Source organism: Triturus cristatus, chromosome 9 (assembly GCF_964204655.1).
Source record: "Triturus cristatus chromosome 9, aTriCri1.1, whole genome shotgun sequence".
In the NCBI taxonomy this organism is placed as follows: Eukaryota; Metazoa; Chordata; class Amphibia; order Caudata; family Salamandridae; genus Triturus; species Triturus cristatus.
The window spans coordinates 1,213,756,255-1,213,775,503 of NC_140592.1; the positions used below are offsets into that span (position 1 = coordinate 1,213,756,255).

General features: G+C 42.5%; 1 protein-coding gene across 2 annotated transcripts in view; it reads right to left on the minus strand.

Annotated features, from left to right (window-relative positions):
* Positions 1 to 19,249, minus strand: part of PSEN1 (presenilin 1) — a 241,125-nt gene that overhangs the window by 191,152 nt on the left and 30,724 nt on the right. The window contains exons 2-4 of one of the 2 annotated variants that reach the window (XM_085627269.1): positions 18,964 to 19,088; positions 7,319 to 7,551; positions 736 to 877 (exon numbers count right to left, since the gene is read on the minus strand). In XM_085627269.1, coding sequence (XP_085483395.1) covers positions 736 to 877; positions 7,319 to 7,551; positions 18,964 to 19,038 — 450 coding nt within the window. In that variant the 5' untranslated portion in view covers positions 19,039 to 19,088. Of the gene's footprint in view, positions 1 to 735; positions 878 to 7,318; positions 7,552 to 11,624; positions 11,801 to 18,963; positions 19,089 to 19,249 lie in introns of those variants that run through there. The other variant, XM_085627270.1, reaches the window with a different exon arrangement.

The window sequence follows — 19,249 nt, forward strand, 5'->3', positions numbered from 1 at the left end:
TACTCATTCGCTCAATGTCTGAGTACAGATAGTAATGTTTCAGAGTCGAGCTCCAATTGCAGAGTAGTCCAAGATCACCCTGTCAAACTGCTGCACAAACGGTAAACCAGTATCATGGTAAGAGAATGAAGGTTTATTTTTTTTACATGAAGTAAGGAAGAATGTTGTGACAGAAAATAAGCAGGAGCACAATGTGAAAGCTCTATGAACATGGATTGGCTGCCATTGATTAAACAATAAGATGCTTCGGCACGGGATGAATCAGATCCTTCAGAGAAGTTACCAGTGGCCACATTAGCAAGCAGCTGCAATCTACAGATTTACCTTTTGTGAAATTATATTATTAGAGAATGTCAGAAACCAAGAAAGAAATCCCTTGATAACTAGTCTGTACTAGGAAATGGCTGCTATTGGGGATACACCAACATATGTTTATTAGGTAACCAGGCCGAAATACAAAGTCCTGCAGGGTAAATTTGGGCAGACATAGGACAACAAAAGCTTAGGGCTCTGCAGGAATGTCATAAGACATTGAATTAAAACTCCATCTACCTGTCCCCAGAACTAGCAAGTAGGCATCCAAAGATAGGAGGTGTTTTAGCTAGCAAGACCAAATCGAACAACCCCAGGCAGCGATTTAAGGACACAAACAATGCACTTTACTAAAAATACATATTGCAAAACTGTGAAACCAAGCAAAATGATAGTCAAATATGTCGTCAATGTTTTACTCACTTTGTAACACCGGTACTTGTAAAGCACCACAAGTAGTATTGTCATAACAATAATGACACTTATCATTATTGTAGCATTTAGGATCGAGTTGAGGGCCCTTTGCCCCACCGTGTCTGTGTCTTCTGTGAATGGTGTGTAGATTCTGGAAAGAAAAATTAAAAACAGGTTAACTTAGAATGACTTAGAATTAGCAATTGCTAAACATTACTACACATCAGCTAAATGTCATTCATCACAAGAAATTCGTTATTAGTTACAAGATAACCGAAGATAGACTTTCTACCTAGAATGCTAATACTTCATGCAAAGGTACAAATTGTGACTTTGTAATATAAAAGAAATTGTGAAACACTGATTTTTTTTTATATAGGAACCACAAACAAAAATGTTGATAACTGTGGCATTGATTCCATTACTTATTTTATCTTTTTTGCCGATTAAATAATTTACAAAACTATAACTGGTAACAGTGAGGCATTGTGGGACAGGTAACAGGTGTGGAAAGGTTCAACTTCCTAGCTTCTAATAAGATAGAAACATGGGCTATCAGGGAGAGGTAATTAACTTTGTTGAGTAGTGCAAAGAAGAGAAAATACCAATTTTACACAGGAAGTGGGTGTCCCTGATGAGCCCTTCAAATACAAATTCAGAAATTCGCTACTTTGAGGCAAATCAGTCTTACAACATTAATGCCATGTGTTACTCTATTTCTATAATCATTTACATTCTTTTGCTAGACTTGAACAAACTCCACAGACTGGAGAGATAGACCCACATGCAAAACATCTCACCACTTTTTGAATTTCAAACTTTTGGACAAGTCTATATTTTTTATGTTTAACTAACTACAATGCAACCATTTAAAATGAAAGTATGAATACGATGTTGAACTCACAAAAATACACTTAAAAAGTCACTTTAAAGAAAACTTCTGAAGAAAAGTACTTTCTTCAAGAACATTTTCAAAACCTCTACAAGAATTTTTGTGCATTTAGTGTTTAACTTAAAGTTATGAAGGCAGGCCGACCCTTCTCTTTCTCGTAACTATAAAGTGATTGTAAGACTGATACTATTTGTTATTTTTTTTTATAAAGCTGTCATTCAGGACTCTTTCTCTCAATAGGTTTAAGAAAATCCCTTAACATTAAAGACATATCTTTAAAGCAAGGTAGACAAGAAATGTTTCTTATCTCTTTGGTATTATATATATTTTTTTAAAAAAGGATCCATCTTGGCTCAAAGCAGACTGTATGGATTTCTGGATATTGTCAGGGGGAGGAGAGTCAACCAAGAGATCTTTTATTTTATTGAAAACAGTTGGTCATATTGATCCATATTTGACTCTGGTTCTGAAAAAAAGACTAAGGTTTATTTTGACGTATTTTAGACTTATACTGTGCACTAAAACGTAATTTGGCAACACTTTGTAGATTTTGTCTGTTGCAAGTATCTATATGTTTTTATACAAAATCAAAAAGATCTAATGATTAAAAAAGTATTGTAGTCTACCATCTCCAAGGTGTAATGGCAAAAATTGCTTTTGCACAACTATTGCTATAATTATTGTAAGACATGCTGATCTGCACATCTATTTCCTTATAACCTACAACATTATTGTAAAATGACAGTGTAATATTAGCCTTAATGAAGTATTTTGTTATGACAACTTTGATGGATAACTTAGGGCCTGATAAAGAGTTTGGCGGTCTTCCTGTGGGTCGCCACGCCAGGCCCAATTGGGAAGGGGGGGGTGGGAGGAGAATCATGGGAAGCAACAAGTACACTGGCCTCCTGTAACTCCAAGTATAAATTGTCATCATAATAGGGGGGTAAATCACCCCCCTCATAACCGCTATCAACTCCGAGTGGTGGCAAACTCTGTTAAGAATCAGAACCAAAAAGATGATGGAGCCTCTGAGGATGGCTCCACAGTAGTGGGAGTATATTGGCTGAATCAGGCTGTAAGGGGCTCAGATGCACTGGATGAATTTGACAACAAAGGCCTGTCATGAGATCGGCCTTGACTGCAGGAAAGAGTGCGAGCCCTCGACTTGGAGCGGGAGCTGGATTTATGCTAGGTCTGTAACTTCTTCGTATGTTGGCGATATACAGCTTTACTTTAAGGTCCCAGATCGCCTTTGAGTGCATGAGAGCACACTTCTGGAACTACTTGGAGTCATGTTCTGAGCCCAAACATCAATTGCACACTTTGTCCGGGCACATTACAGACATCTGTTTTCTACAATTACTGTATGGTTTGAACCCTGTTGTCTTAGGTGGGGACATAGTTCCCTTCACTTGAAAATTGGTATTCTCGACGAACGGGGGAGTAATGGGAGTAGAGCTCTGTATCCACATACAAAGGTGCAGAAAGAAAGGAATGTATGTCAGCACACATTGGTAGCTCTTATTTGCAGCTTTCCTCTGTCAATTTCTGGTCAGAAAGAAGCCAACCGAGAGCTGAATGGTGCCACGAAGCAGTGAGAGGGAGCACTGCCATGAAAGGTTTCTGCATCCATTCTGGCACATGGGGAATACTCAAAAGGTGAAGAATCTACAGTTAAAAGTATCCTTCAGAAAAACATGTCAGCCAGACAAGCAAGTTTTCTGCTAATGAATGGCTCTGGACAGTCCCAAACCACAACACTGTAGTCTGCTCTATTACAGGTTTACCTGCAGCATCCCTCCAATAGTTCTGGGTTAATGTACTGCAGGATTACCTTACCAAACATGTCCTGTGCAGGTAGGTGAAATGAATCAACTTGAAGCTAATATTCCCGACAACTGTTCAGTAAACATGGATGCCCTACGTCCTCTGCAGTGGCAATATTCAAGGTGTACCCTCGATTGCCTCCAAGTTTACGCAGCTATAGCGTTAAAGCACCAAGCAGTGTTCTACAAAGAATGGAAATGTGCTAACCACTATCTATAAAATCAATTAAGCTTCTAACAACAGAGGCATCTTAGGTTCTACTAATTTCGGTCTGAGCTGCTCTATACTCCTTGTACGAGGTTTCCATACATTAATTGTTGGTTCAACAGATTTGTATTACATTCAGGAAAACAAATTAAAAAATGTAATAACAAAAAACAAAAGATTCTGGATTCAAGAAACTAAGACCAAATATCACCACCATTGTTTACCACTAGCTTTCATGCAGTAAATGGTGGCAGTCTTAAATCTGTGAAAAGCTAGTACTTTAGGTAATTAAATCTCCTTTACACAGAGGATCAAACTGCCCCCGTCATTAAGATCAATTCCTCAAATTAAAGCCCCAGGAAGAGTAAACTTAATTTCCTGTTCGAAAAGTCGCAGTAATCTGATGGGAAGCAGGAATGGTGATATTTTCATTTTTACTTAGAAGATTTTGCACATTAACAGAATATCGCAATCCATTTGTGACATAACCTGAAGGCGAGTATCTTAGAAGGTGTCCTGAGTATAGACAGCTGGTATAAGAATTAGTTCAGCATTGCTTCCTTTGGGGATGATCCCTTAGTTACCAGTGCACTCAGGTTGCAGGAGGAGTAGAAATGCTGTAGCTAATCTAAAGATGGTCTGTAGCAGACATAAGATCAGGGCAATCTCTGTGTGAAAAGAGCCTTCTCCGATATCTACCCAAACCTTAATCTATGTAACTTCCTGCCACAGAAAACCAAATAAAAAGTCAATGGTTGAGGAAAGTTTCTGTCACGCTTGCAACACTATCTCCTGCAGAGCGTAATTAAATAGAAGCAAAAGCTCTGATTACTGCCTAAGTGACCCAAGAATTTCACTGATTACACTAGGTTATAACTTTGCCGTGGGAAGAAGAATGCCCAGCCCTTCCACTGCCCTACCAACAGGTGTTACAAAACAGAATGTATCTTCGGAGAGGGCCCTTGAAGCAACAGGGAACTCGGTTTCCTCATTTCGTAGATCTGCCAATAGTGAAAAGTTGAAAAGCAAGGGTTGGGGGATGGAGAACGCGGTCACTTTCAGAATTAATAAGAGCCCCAAAGAGATGAAAGAAAGCATTTTCTCCGTACCCTCATAGAGATCAATAAACAGGGTCAATTGACTCTTCACTGACTTTTCAACAGCGTCAAGTGGCTTCTAGACTGGGACATCATAGCTGGTGATGGCGGTCGTGCTGCCACAGGCAATGTGATTTCGAGAGCCGCCAACAAGAAGCCAGTAAGTATTAAAGGCTGACCCTTCAGAGAAGCTGGGAAGGCTGGAACACCACCACAAGTAGAGCCTAGCTCCATACCTCGGTGCCTCTGGCATTTAAGGAAAGTGTGTGGGAGACTCAAGCACAAACGTAAACCATGATTTTAAGACAGTCAATACAGGTTCTCAAAAGAAGGTTATCTGCTTAGGGTTAGTGAAAAAAGAAACAGAAAGTCAGAGTGATTCTACAAGGACTGAAGCTACCTGAACTTTAAGTGAAAGCAGGAGCCCCACAATAGGGCTTGTCAGGCCATACTCGATAGAAAATGCTGCTTCCAGACACGCCTGAAAATAAATGAAAGGAGGCTTGAGAAGCTTTTTTGCCAGATGCAAAGCCCTCATACGCATCTGTTGATACGCACAGAAGAACAGCAGGCACTATACCATTCCAGAGCACACTTCACCTACAAATGCAAATGCAACCACTCCTGAGGTTTGGTTTTATTAGGAATCTCATAGGCAACCTTCTAACTGATAAGACAATATAAAGACCTTGAATTGGACAAGCAGAGTGTAGGGATGCAGGTGGATGAAAAGTTGTCAACTTTCCTCTGTGGGAAAATGTGCTTGCTGGAAAACCATGAACGCAACAGAGAATACAACTAAAGATGATGGCTGTGGGGCACCGAGCCTGCCAAGTTAAATTTCTCATTCATAGGAAGGCCAATGGGGCCTTGTGCACAACACAGGGCCAGCTTGTCCTCAAAACCTCCATTTGATGCAAAAGCAGCTAAAACATTGGATGGAAGCAACCTCTCATGCTCTATATGTTTTCGAAAATGAGTGGCTTTCCAATTTCTCTGGCACTGACTTAATGGCAGGGTTATTCGGCTACACCTACGACCTTGTTTATATCAGCAACAAGGCTCAACTGTCCCTGGGCTATAAAAAATATAGTTTGTTGCATCATTTATTGCTTGTTGAGCAATTATGACATTGCGCTCTCACGGGGTACTGGTTTGCTCCATACCTGCTGACAGTTTTCTCAGCCACGCTCTCCTGAACTACCATATCACACACCAGCAACACTAAACTCGACAATGTGGCTATCAACATCTATTAAAACCCAATAGCATTACGTCATTCAGTATCCTGGTTCCACAAGAAACCCCAGCTTATCTATGCATTTAATCCAACCAGCCTAATCAGGCAGAAGTAAAGAATCTTCGTACAAATATCACTACAATTGGGAAACGGTGTACGCCCAGCCAAGTGGGTGGGGAAGAGTACCACTTGATGCAGGGCCTCACTCACACAGACAACCGGCTTAAAGTTCATACCCTGAGACATGGACTAGTGCATGCTCGACGAGCGACTAATCCACGCGGGCAGGGGATGCCCACAAAAATGCACAAAGATTTGGGAAGCATTACAGGGGACCATAAAATTAACAGCAGTTGCGAGTAAGAAGGAGGAAAGGGGGATAAAGAGGGTTCTGGACCCTGATGGGAAATAACTCCCTCATTGGGAATTGATGCTCTGTACAATCATTGACCACTGTGGACTACTGTCGAGAGGGGTCCTATTTAAGACACTGTTGTGGCATGACTGTTTATAAAATAATATATAGCTATATCTATTTATTTTTGCGAATTCACACCCTGGTATCGTTGATCTCCTCACCTCATGGTTCCGCTTCCTTTTTCACTAGACACAAGTACTCAGCCCTTGGAAACTGGTTAATATAAAACTCTATGCCTAGAAAAAAAAAGACTCCCAATACAGTGGAACTTTAAGGCTGCCATTTGTTTTGCACAAATGACTTCTATTGAACCTGCACCCTTAGGACGGGTATGCTTTATCAAATGATTTACTACATTATCCAATGGATGTAAGAAACCTTGGGGCTATATACATCAGTCTTAACTGTACATAGTGCTGGACAAAAAGGGAAGAGTTGAAGACGCACAGGGATGAGCAGAGCTACATACAATGCATGCATGCCTGTGGGGTACCAGCATGCAAAGCTCAGAATGAGAAGTAGTTATAGCCTCACCTTTGCAAGGAGCAGAAAGAACCAGGATCTAATACTAGTTTACATAGAATTCCCAGCTTTGCTTCATATTTCTATGTTTTCTGGGAGTATCAGAAAATATTATTTACTGAAGGAACTAGAACATCATATGCAAATCTGAAATCTTCTCTATGCGCAACAATAAATACAACAAATACATTAACTTCTCTGTCAAACGTTTAGTGCCTAGAGAGGATTTTATAAAGCTTCTTTCAAAACTAGATCATGTGAACAATGTATGTCCTGCTGAAGCTATCTGCTGCTCTTTGCAGGATATGAAAAGGCCATCCCTTACACTAGAAAGAGAACCCCCCTGCAGGGTACAAAGGCTAAAGCCACAAGTGCACACTACTCACAGCTGCCCATCCTTCCGCGTGTAGAAGCTCACAGACTTTATGGTTGCCACCACCACCACCATGCAGAGGGTGACCGGCACGAAGAGCATGATGACATGCTTGGCTCCATACTTGAGAGTCAGCTCTTCGTCCTCCTCGTCGTCTTGAACCACCACCTGCTGTGGGAGTCCATCCGGCTGCCCGTTGCTCTGCGACTCGGAGGGGTCATTACGGCGCCTCTCAATGTTGTCGTTCTAGGAAAGATTTTTAAAAAAACATTTATGTCAAGAGGACCCAGGTAAGAAAGGTATAATTCAGCATCACTCCTGTAGCTCCATACAAGAGCCAAGAAGAAGATTGAGGAGAAGATGGAAAGGCAGAGAGGAAATGAGGGGGCAGAGGGGAGCGAGGAGGCATATTTAACCAAACTAGAAACAAAGAGGAAAGTTCATGCAGTGAGATAAAACCTCATTAAATGGGCCTTGAGAAGACAGGCCGAGTTTTCCTTCTGTGAGGTATAGCAACTGAACTATGGTAGGAAAGTGAAAGTTTACCCTTACAATCTGGTAAGAAACGGCTGAATGAATGGTTAGTGATGAAGATAAATGTTTTATTGGGCTTTCACTGACCGGACAAACATTGAGCTTCTGTATTTTTCTCACATTAGTCCAGTAAAAGGAATCCTCATCTACAGAGAAGTGGTCGAAGCACACAAGAAACTCGTACATAAAACAGTCATCCTACAGCTTCTGACGCATACTCACTACCTGTGCACAATCCTACCACCTAGTGGTTTGTCTTAGAATATTCACTTATTTTACTTAACTGCAAATTGTGGCTATGGAAAAATAAATATAAATCTTTCTGATTACTCATTATGACTGACACAGACCCCACAATGCCCAAGCCTTAATCTCATCTTCAAATGGTTTTGGAACTTAGAGATATTTCTTCTGCTATGCTAGGCTCCGCACCATTTGGGGGTTTCGTTTTAATGTGCTGCCTTAGGGGCTCAGCACAGGTGCTGCATCGGCTTGAGGTCTCACTGCTTGGCTTTGGTTTTCCTCATTTATTGGTTGGAAAGATGAAGTGAATGAGGATAAAATGTTCACATTATTTACCAGTAATTCCATTGCAGTGAGACCATTTTTCCTCATTCAAGCCTTAATATTCATCAATCAATTAATGGAAATATTCAATCAGTAGATTTGTAGAGTGCTTCTTATCAACGAATTGCATCAAAAAGATCTGCTTATCGATAACTGCAACAATTGAATCATAATTAAACAGGCGGAGGAACGAGGAGAAAGCGCTTAACGCCGCTATGATCTATTTGAGGACGCTATTAAAGTGGCTATGCCCTACACAAACACTATTATGAGAGCTTTGATAAATCTGATAGTGCAGTTGTGTGGCCTCTGTGTTGATAAATGATTTCCTAGGATAGTCCTAATGCACCAGAGCATGCTTTCAGACTTATAATATACAACAGCCCACAATAAAGTAACAGGAGACATCATCAGTATGCATGTAAAAAGATCACCAACAGAGAGCTAGTCCGGCTTAACGGTCCCTGGAGCGAGGGAGTATAGAAGAAAAGGGCTAGGAAGACAGACATTCAAGCACCCTTATCATTCAGACATTTCACCTCTACCAGCAACCATACCCAACGTGGTTGTCGCCCGTCATAGCCAAAAAAACAAAACAAGATGGCGGCCATGGAAAGATGACAAATTCTCTGAAACTCTTCATAGAGGATGGGTATAAAATCGAACAAAAGGCCTTTTAATGCCTCAACCAGACACTAAGCAGTTTCATTTGTCGGAGACACATAAAGAACCAGAAGTGAAAGAAAACTCTTTTACCATTGACTGGCCCGTTCATTTTATGCTGTGTATGGGGCATCCCAGTATCCCTTCTTCTCCCTATGCCCAGGTGCTACCTCTAATAGCCACTGAATTGTACATGACAATATCTGGTACCTAACCAGTCTCCATCATGGCTCTTATCCATCCTACACACACAAATATATCTGACATAACCCCACCTTATCTCCCCCAACTTCCTATCCCTTAAAACAAGAGATCCAAAAAGAATAGCGTTGTTGCTTCCCTGCTGCTCCCCACACACTGGTATCATGGAAGAAGATGCACCTATCCTATGCAGCAACTCAGCTGCCCTCAGTTTCCACGAAGAAAGAGATGGCAGAGGAGTCCAGTCTAGATGAAGCAGACTCTTGTATCGAAGTACACAGCACAGCAGGAAAAATTGTAGTCTACCTGTGTGTAATCTACTAGAGCCACCTGTATTTATGGATCATATAATTTGTATTGGATTATATAAATACACTTATCGCCTACATCCACTTCCCAATGAGAACAAACAAAACACAACTTAACAGTGTCAAAACTCCACGTCACTCCACCTATGCTTCTTTGGTTTTTTAAATCTAGATCTTTCAAATCTATCAAAATATATTGATAAACTCTGAGTGGAATTACTGCCTCTTCCTTAGTCTGTATAACCTCATTGACTCACATTAAATGAGAATGCACAATCACAATTTTTCTCCAGCCATTGAAATATCAAAGGAAAAGGGTGTTAGGTGTAACCCATGCCCTAGAAAATCACCTTCCCTACACAGGCCTGCGCCATCAATTCTACCTTCCCCTCGTAATGATGGGTGATTGTCGTTCTTGTGCCTCTCCACTCTGGCGAATTATGCTACAGGTAAACTCGGAGCATCACCTATCTGTAAACCACTTCTCGACTGGGTAAATAGCACATTCGACTTCGCTTAAGAGGAGTACACGATTCCAGTAATTCAGAGTTCGAAATTCCTCCAGAGGAAGTCACTCCCTGAAGAAGGGGAGCACGGCCACAGAGTCTAGGCTACGTTCCTCCCTAGTGCTGGGTGGGTCCCTATTGAGTTATATCTCTGCTATCTTTCATAGAGGAGAGCGGGAATTTTGCCAGACATTTTATGTCACCCTAAGTATCAATAGGCTTTCTTGAGAAATGCACTTTATCCCTGTAGTTCAAGACCACCTTGCCCCCTAACTTTCAAGGCATCAGAGCACAAACCAGCAGTGAGACCATACCTGATTGGTAATAATAAGGTCCATAGCTAGATGCAATTGTGTCACCATTGACAAATGGAGCACGTGTCGAAGGGCCCCAGCCTCGATTGTCCGCCTCCCCAGGATTCTCACCACTTCCCCTTGAGAAGGTTTTCCAGCAGTCCTTGGGTCCACAGAGCCCTTGAAAGGTCTCTTCCTTCACCCACAGGTCATGCACCCCCCGACACCACTCGCAATGCTCCTCTCTACCCCGGTCTGTCAGGGAGGGAGGATCCTGACCCCTGGATACTTGCAGGCGAGTTTCGATCATTTCCTAGAAACATTCAGAAGTGGATGAAGCTTCCAGCGAGTAGTCGCCGATTAGGGTGTCTAACGCACAGCTGCACCGATCACTGGAGATCCCAGTTACATAGCCTAAGTCAGCTCTCCGGAATCATCATTTCCCAATCATGCTTTCCCTGGTACAATAAGATCAGCGGTCCACCGTTTTGAAACCATCAGCACACCTGAATTGGGGACACAGAGGTGCAATATAAGCTGTGTCTCAAGGTGCTCTTCAAAACACAGCTACTCTGTTCCCCAACAGGCCACGCCCTCAGCCACCTGCACATAAACACTAGGACCATGTACATAGTACAAGAGAGCACACAACCTGAAAGCTGCTTCAACTAAATATGGAGAACACCTATAGTGTCAGCTATATATATTTTGTAGGAACAGTTTTAGTTCTCAGGTTGACAAAATCCAAAAACATTTATAAATACACAAGTCATGCCATGCTTGAAACTACTTAAACTAAACCAACAGGACGAAGAAGCACACCTCACAAATATTTTACTAACAGGGAGTAGGATACAAGAAAATGGCAACTGGGGTCATGGACCAGGGGGAATCGGAGTCACTCAAATACCTTAACTCGGGTCAAACATCATAAACTTAACTCCCCAGTCAAACAGAAAAAGAAATATGAGAAAATGAAACAACTGGGAAGCTCAAACTAAATAGTCTAAGATTCATCGAGAAAATAAGCCAGGAGCGAAGAATGACAAACACTAGTTATCAAACTGATCAACTACATGACCGGATAATTACAGCGGATCAACCCGAGGCACACGTAATGGAAAAAGCAGAGTGAAGGTGGTTAATCAGAATATTCACATTAAAGAACAATAGCCCCTTAATATTGCATATAGAAAATTCCAATATATTAAAGCGCTCTAACAGAAGAGCACTTACTTCATGCTTACCGGACAAGACAAATTATTCTTCAGCAAAGGGACAGACTCCTCATTTTCCTCAGGCATTTCCCACATGGCAAGGACCTACGATAAGGCAAGCTATAGCTACTCCATGTAGGGGAGCAGACAGCAATGTGTATTTTCACCAAGTTCCCCGAACGGCTCCCACGTGAGAAAGCAGCAATGAACACGTCACTCCAACATCCAGGGGAGGCAGTTAATAGCAAACCAGGCTACACCGGAACAGATAAGGCCTCTTACTAATGGAACTGTGCCAACTAACTGGATAAAGTCAGACATGTTTACTGCTCTGAAGGTAGCATGGCCATCCACCTCATGGCAGCTCACTTCAATACACAACCATCCGTTCAAGAAAAAAGGCAGTTAATCTTGCAGAACAGTTTAACACAAATATTGGCACATTTTAAGAGATTTTGATCTCATATGTGAACTTTTACATATCTATTACAAAATTGATGGTTGACAAACAATACGAGGTGTGCACTCATTTTGTAGTCTTTAACTAATCATCAGCTATGCTATGTGCCAGGGCATGAATGGCAGAACTGAAGTTGTACCAATGATACTCGGGCAGGTGGAGAAGAATAAACTGCTTCTCCATCTGTGTTCTATTGTCTTAGTTCACCCAACAAATCTCACGTCAAATGCCCCCAACTACGTCCTGCTGTAGTGTCCCTTATTAACATTTGTGAAGACCTGAGAAATATACAATAGTACATTCCCAGTCCCAGACCTGGTCCACATTCATTCTGGGTTTCAGCAATACTGAATGGGATGTCACCTACTAGACAGCGTTTTATGAAAGCCTCTAGTCGAGCATACCAAAATCTTACAGAGAGCTTAGAGGCAGCTGCTGCCTACCATTTGTTGGCCTTCTTGTCACTCATTTGGTTGCTTTGTATTCAATAGCTTTCCTCCCCGGGCTGGCGTTTGTCCCTCCCTTGGAGCATAGCCTCTTTCGCTTGCTTCCGATTGGATGACTTGTATTCTTCCAGAGCTCCACATCAGGGAACTACTTTTTTCTTTTTCTGCCAGCTGTCTTTGAGAATCCATGTGTTTACTTGCCTGCTCGGATAGTGCCATAGAAGGAAAGCAATGTGGCTTCCTCGCTGCCTCTGGTGAATGAAATGAGGCATCACTGGCACTTTTTTATGTTCACAGGCCTGTTGCTTGCTGATTGAAACAGACCATGACCAGCCTCTAAACACAAACTTCTCCGCACCTCCCCTAATACACCCGATTCACTCACAGCTGAGCTAAGCTCTGTAACGTTGGTGGCAAATTGTTTGAAGGGCAGGATGGTGGAGGAATTGTTGGTGTGTGCCTGCACTTTAAACTGAATCACTGCAGCCAAGTGAAAGGGGCGCTGCTGTCTGTGTGCCCTTAATGCAGACCGCTCTGTACCACCCTCTGAAGAATTTTGTCCTGAGCCCGGTTCACCCTCGCCAAAAGCTGGCCCTGCTCTTCTACATTGTACTGCTTCCGGACTACAATCCCTATTCCTATGCTCCCCCGCCCCCACCACTCCACACTGTTTCTCCACCACCCTCCCTTGGCTCCTCTGTTTCTTCCCCTAACCCTCCTAGACACGCTTGGTTTTGACCGCAAGATCTGTGCTCCAAGTGTTGTAAAGATGGGGCTGTGTACCCCAACAATGAAAAAACATAGTACTGTACAGTGCAGCTGGGAGCTTGCCGCGGATCATCATTTGCTGCTTTACTGGGATAGTCGGCGCAGTCAGGTGCTGTCCAACCAATGGCAGCTGCTGCACAGGTTGTGATGAGTGCAGTGTACGGGCTACTTCCGGTCCCTGAAAATCATGTTAGGCTATAGCAGTTTATTCAATCAGTGATAGGCACTGAAAACACGCGCCTCGCCCAGAAATGGAAGCATGCTCCCTTTCAATAACAACCCGCCACCTCAGCTGAGATACTTCCCCTTCTCTCCTACAGTCACAAGCAAGAGGACCTTGGATCAGTGCAAATTTGCAGACTTATTAGACCAGAGAGCTTCCAGATAAAGGAAAACGTTTACATCTTTTCTTTATTTGGAAATAAATGGAAATGTAGGCTGCACTCGGATACTACATAGAGTACACTACATATTCTAAGTGGAGGTTTTAAATGTCACTGACAACTATTTCTTAGACATAAGGAAACTTTCCACTGAAATGAGAAAATATGTTGGCTCATTAGAAGAAAAGGTGCAATGAGAGGTGGCTTTCAACAAAGTATTCAGTTGTAAGTCCATATTTCCTTTTACAGGGAGCAGATGTGTGAATGGAGAGGGTTTGGTACTTGTCCTTATTAGATGTTTCTATCTTTGGGTTTCCCTACGTGTGATGAGCACCAGAATAAGAGGCATCTATGGTCACGTGTAAGGTCATTCGTAAGGCTTCCTCATTGCTCGTGTTAGTTTCTTCAAGGGCACAGGTCTCTTCGAAGTTCAAACATGCAGCCGAACCCTGCTTGAACCGGCGCTGATAATGAAACTGGTTTCACTTTTTTTAATCCACATGTAATGCCTAGAATTCAGGGCAAGCAGGATTATGATTGAAGTTGTCGGACACTCCTAGTTTTATTTTTTTTATATTTTTTCATTATACTGTGGCATTTGTGTAACAATTACTAATCACTAAGTAGGGCACTGAATCACTCACCCAAGCGAACAGCAAGCTACACCATGTAGGGTGTGTGGTGAAAGGTTCAAACTTATGTGGGAGGTGTTTTCATGTTGTGTGTGATGAGCAGAGGTGCGGTGATGGGATGCAGACCCTGGCGATGTGATGGGCGAGGATGTGAAAGCAATAGACACACATGATAACAGTAATAAGGACTAAAACATACAGGCTGATACACAGCCCCAGGCAGGCCTTAAGGACAGCAGGATACCTGGTGTATACACAGAAAAAAGATTGGGTAATCAGAGAAGGCCCAGTAATCTGCATGGCAACAGAGGCCAGGCAGAGATGGTGTTGAATGAGTTTAAGTATGCCAAAGGTGCAAGAATTGGAATCAGTGACATTAATAGTAGCCATTCACTTTTTAAATTTTAAATGAAAGGATACGGTGTACCACATAACAAAAACACTGCATGAACAAGGAAAGAACCTTTAAAAGGCTCGAATACCAACTATTCCTGCTAAATAGGCCACGTTACAATACATACGTTTAGAACGCCTGCCATTACAACGACCGTGTTGTTACATCACACACCATTACAACGCAAGTCATTACAAAGGCTTGCTGTGGGGGGTTGGGGGGCGCTGGATGTTGGAATAGTATAATTTACTATTCCAACTCCAGTATGTGCAACAGTAGGGAAGGTGTTGGATTTAAAATCCAACACCTTCTGCCCCCTACAGCAAGCCGTTGTAACGGCTTTCGTTGTAATGGCATGCGATGTAACAACGCGGTCATTGTAATGACCGCGTTGCAATGGCATGCAATGTGTAAACATCATTGTAAACTATGTTTACCATTTCTGCTAGGCACAACGGAGTCACAGTTTTGAGTAAGGTCAAAGATTCACAACGGCGGACCCCAGGTACTGCACCTCACACCAGTTCCAATATATTATATTCCTGTGCAAAACAACCCTGCGCCAGCTGTTGCGTGACGCTCCTGCTCCCAGATCCAAGTTTGTTTTAAGTGAGTTGGGGATGCACCAGGAGAATGAAGTCCAGAGATCATAAAATAATGTCAATAAAGTTCTTCATTTTCAATTTATACAAATTGCACCAAGTGTATCAAGACTCAGTTTCAGTTTGAATTTATTGTGCAGTTAATTAAAACCTTTACAATCATACAATACACATTTTTTCCATATGCTTAAAATTGATCAATGTTAAAACACACTAAAATGAGTAAATCTCAATAAAGGGGGAGCCTAAAAGTAGCATTAGATTACAAAATGCAATAGCGAGCAGCTAGGGGAATAGAGGAGGGAGGTACAGGGTGCGGAGTTGTGAGGTATTTGAGGGGCTTTCCACCTAATATTAGCATTTTAGGTGCATAGCGTGTTATCGTTTAACATTTACTAAGATGACAGTTCTGCAGCAGCTGTACGGTCCTTTAAAGCACCAAGTCTGCTAAGTCGGCTGTATAAGCGTTAGCCTGTGTAAGATGAATCAAAGACCCGCAAACAGCTCAGCAGTATTTCAATCTGTGACCTGGAGATCTGCCTTTTTCATGGTTGTTTCTACAACAGATAGAAATTTTACCAGCCGACAGGTTAATTGGCCATCCTCGCCGGAGAAGGATGCTTTTACTGCTTGTCTGCAGGTTCGAATGGCTTTCATGTTAAAGATGGGTTTTAACAGAGTTCGTCGAGCCGGTTTTAGAGCCTTGCAGATGGTCAGTAGGTGCACTATGTTCTCATCCTCTTCCCCGCAGAGGCGGCAAATTACGGGCAACGGGGGGCGTAGCCAAGGTGGCATATGATATGCAGATGGTAATATGCCTAAGCGAAGTTTCAAGAATTTCTCTTTTGTCACTCTTGTGAAGCTAGCAAAGAGGTATGCTTGAGGTGAGGCTATGTGGTAGGTTTGTAGGGTGCACCAGCCGTGGGGGCGTTCTGACAAGGCTGCTTTGTCCTGTATGAGTGACTCTTTTTTTATCACTTTATTTACAATTTTTTTAAAGCTAGCAGTCGTTGTTAGTAGCTCCCAGAGTTCCTGCAGGCCCAATTGGCTTAGTGAGTTGACCAAATAGTTTCGGGCTGGGCATGCCCCCTTGTTCTTCAGTTCTTTCCACAGGTACATATTTAATGAGTCAGGCGGGCCTCTTTTGCTTTTAAACCAGCTTTTAATGAATGCCCCTCTGCGCGCGAGCTCTTGCCTTTGAAACCCAAACTCCAGCCGCAATTGTGCGGGGGATGTATACCTTGGGAGCCCAAAGATCATTCGAATTGCTTTTGTTATTGTATGGTCCAGTGTGTCGGCGTCTCTCCCTCTCATGGCTTCGCTTCCATAAGTTATCGACGGTAGCAGTTTGGCCTGGATCACTCTAATTAGGGGAAGGAGGTTTGGTCCAGACATGTTGTTTTTAAGATTTCCTAACGCCACAGCGATCATTAATCCCCTTTTTTTATGGCCTCAATTTGCGCTGTGTACTTCCCTTTATCGTCAATCATAATTCCCAGGTATTTATAGCTTTGAACTGCCTCCAATTTCCGTGACGGCAGATACCATTGTGGTTGTTTTTTTTATTTGCGCCAGTTCACACAGAATGTTTTTGTTTTTTCTCTGTTGATTCTGAGTTTGTTCCCCTCGGAGAACTGAGATGTTAAGTCAAGCAGGCGCTGTAAGCCCACCGGTGTCTGACTTATTAGGACCAGATCATCTGCATAAAGTAAATTAGAGAGCTGGAGCCCACCTATCTTTGGTGCGTGCGAGTTGTTTCCGTTTAGGGTAGTTGAGAGCTCTGCCATAAAAAGATTGAAGAGTAATGGAGCAAGTACGCAGCCTTGCTTTAATCCGGTGGTTGCTGGGATCCTTTTTGATAGGTGATCTCCTCTACCCAGTTTGACCTGTGCAGGAGAACTAGCTGTTTTAAGAGTAATGATGGAATGTTCATTTTTTTCAGTTTTTGCCAAAGTAGGTTCCTATTTATGTGGTCAAATGCGGCGCTGTAATCAATGAAGCAGAGATATAGGGGCTGTTTTTTGGCGAGTGCAGCGTCTATCACTAATGAGAGGGTCATGATGTTCGTGGTGGTGCCCATGTGTATCAAGACTCAGCCAACGCGTTTCATTCCCTCTCGGGGAACTTCATCAGGGCTCACAGATAATAAGAAAGAGCAACTGGAGCTCCAACCGGCCCTACTGAAGATGCAGCATGGCACACGCTGTGGGATTTCCCTGTTGTGTAAGTAAGAACCAATACTCCTGAGTTCCAGCACCTGTGGTTTTAAAAGGCAGATGATAGAGATTTATTTGGTCAATCTCGAAGTCAAGGTCCAGTAAAACACACTGGAACAGTTTGGAGTGTTAGCTGTTAAGATGAGTTTCTTCAATAGAGAACCTGTGATTTTCATGTGCTAAATATCATAAATTCATGAGGCCAGGTCAAGTATCAACGTCCAGTGTGTGAGACTGAAACCCATTGAAAGGGCAGCAGGTATAATAAATCCTGCACCAAGAAACCGTTTTCAAAATACGCCGGTCCACACCCCATCCGTCAGTTTTGAGTAAGGGTTCAAACCCCCAAGCCACTCTCCAGCTCTCAAATGCAGACAACTACTAGTCTGCGAACCCATCAGGTCGTGGCTCAGAATCTAACCAGACTGGCAGCCCAAGTTGATGCCCCGAAAGCGCAAGTACGGATCATTCTGCCTCATTTTATCCTTCTAACCTCACCCCTCCATGTGATCCCAATACTATTCTCAGATCCCAGAAACCTTGGAAGACCTAGATTTAAAAAAGGAGGAATCCTCTAGACCTTCTACAATTTCCTCCTAGACAACTTAACTTCCACTTTCATTCCTAAGCAAGAAATACATTTCAGGGGGGAAAAGAGATAATCCAGCACTTCCTTCTACGGTTTCGCCTAGGACAGCATAATGGCACAGACCATTCTCTTCTCTGACCAGTCCGCCTTGCCAAAAGCACCTTTTATATACGTCTCAAAACATAAATTTTCCATCCGATGTCCTCTGTCTGGTCCCTTCCCACTCTCCCTCATCACCCATTAACTCTGTTCTCCCCTTTAGCATGAGGCCTTTGATCTAAAACAACAGTCGCCAAAGGTGTTATTTTGTGTCCTAGGCAACTCTTAATTAAAGCTTCAGACGGAAGAGTGTGCTGATCGAGCTGGATGAATACAACAGCTCAAGTCTACTCTCGGAGAGTTGACTTGGCCATGCAGCATCACCCAAGGCCATTCAGTTGTGCATCTAGAAGCATCGAGTGATTGGAGAAAGGGCAACAACTCAATATGATGCGAGTTTTAATGCCTCCTTTGTACTCTTCTAAGGCATGTTTTAAATTACTATGCACTGCCTTACAAAGCCTTTCAAAGTCTGGTTCATGCTTTATAATACTGTGAAAATAAATGTCATCAGCATCCTATGCCGCTTAAACCCCTCATAATACATTTTCAACCAATCTGCAAGTATTAGGTATACACAATTACAGTACAAAATGCCCTCACGATTAGGGATCCCTGTATCATTGATCACCCAGCAGCTCGTTCTCCAATGTGCTTATAAAACCACCCTGTAGAGCAATTTGGAGAAGCAGCAGCTGCAGTTATAGCTCCTCCATACGTTCAAAAACTGATAGCAGAGCCTTGAACATGGAGTCGTTTTTGAAGCACCACCTTACGTACTGTGTTAGTAGGATGTGAATCTTCTGTCAGCTGTCCTTGCTGGAACTGAGGTAAAGATGCTGATAGCTCCGTCATCGAGAGAACTTATTTAACAAAAACTGGCCCGCTTAGAATTGTATTCCAGACTGCAAGAAAATAAACAGGTGATATAAGCACAAAGGATGCTAAAACTCCAAACGCGCTATCAGACCATATCAAGAGTAGAAAAGCACTACACATATGCATGCATCATAAAACATGTATGTTCAAATTATTTTACCATTGCAAGCAGTAAGACACTGAATGA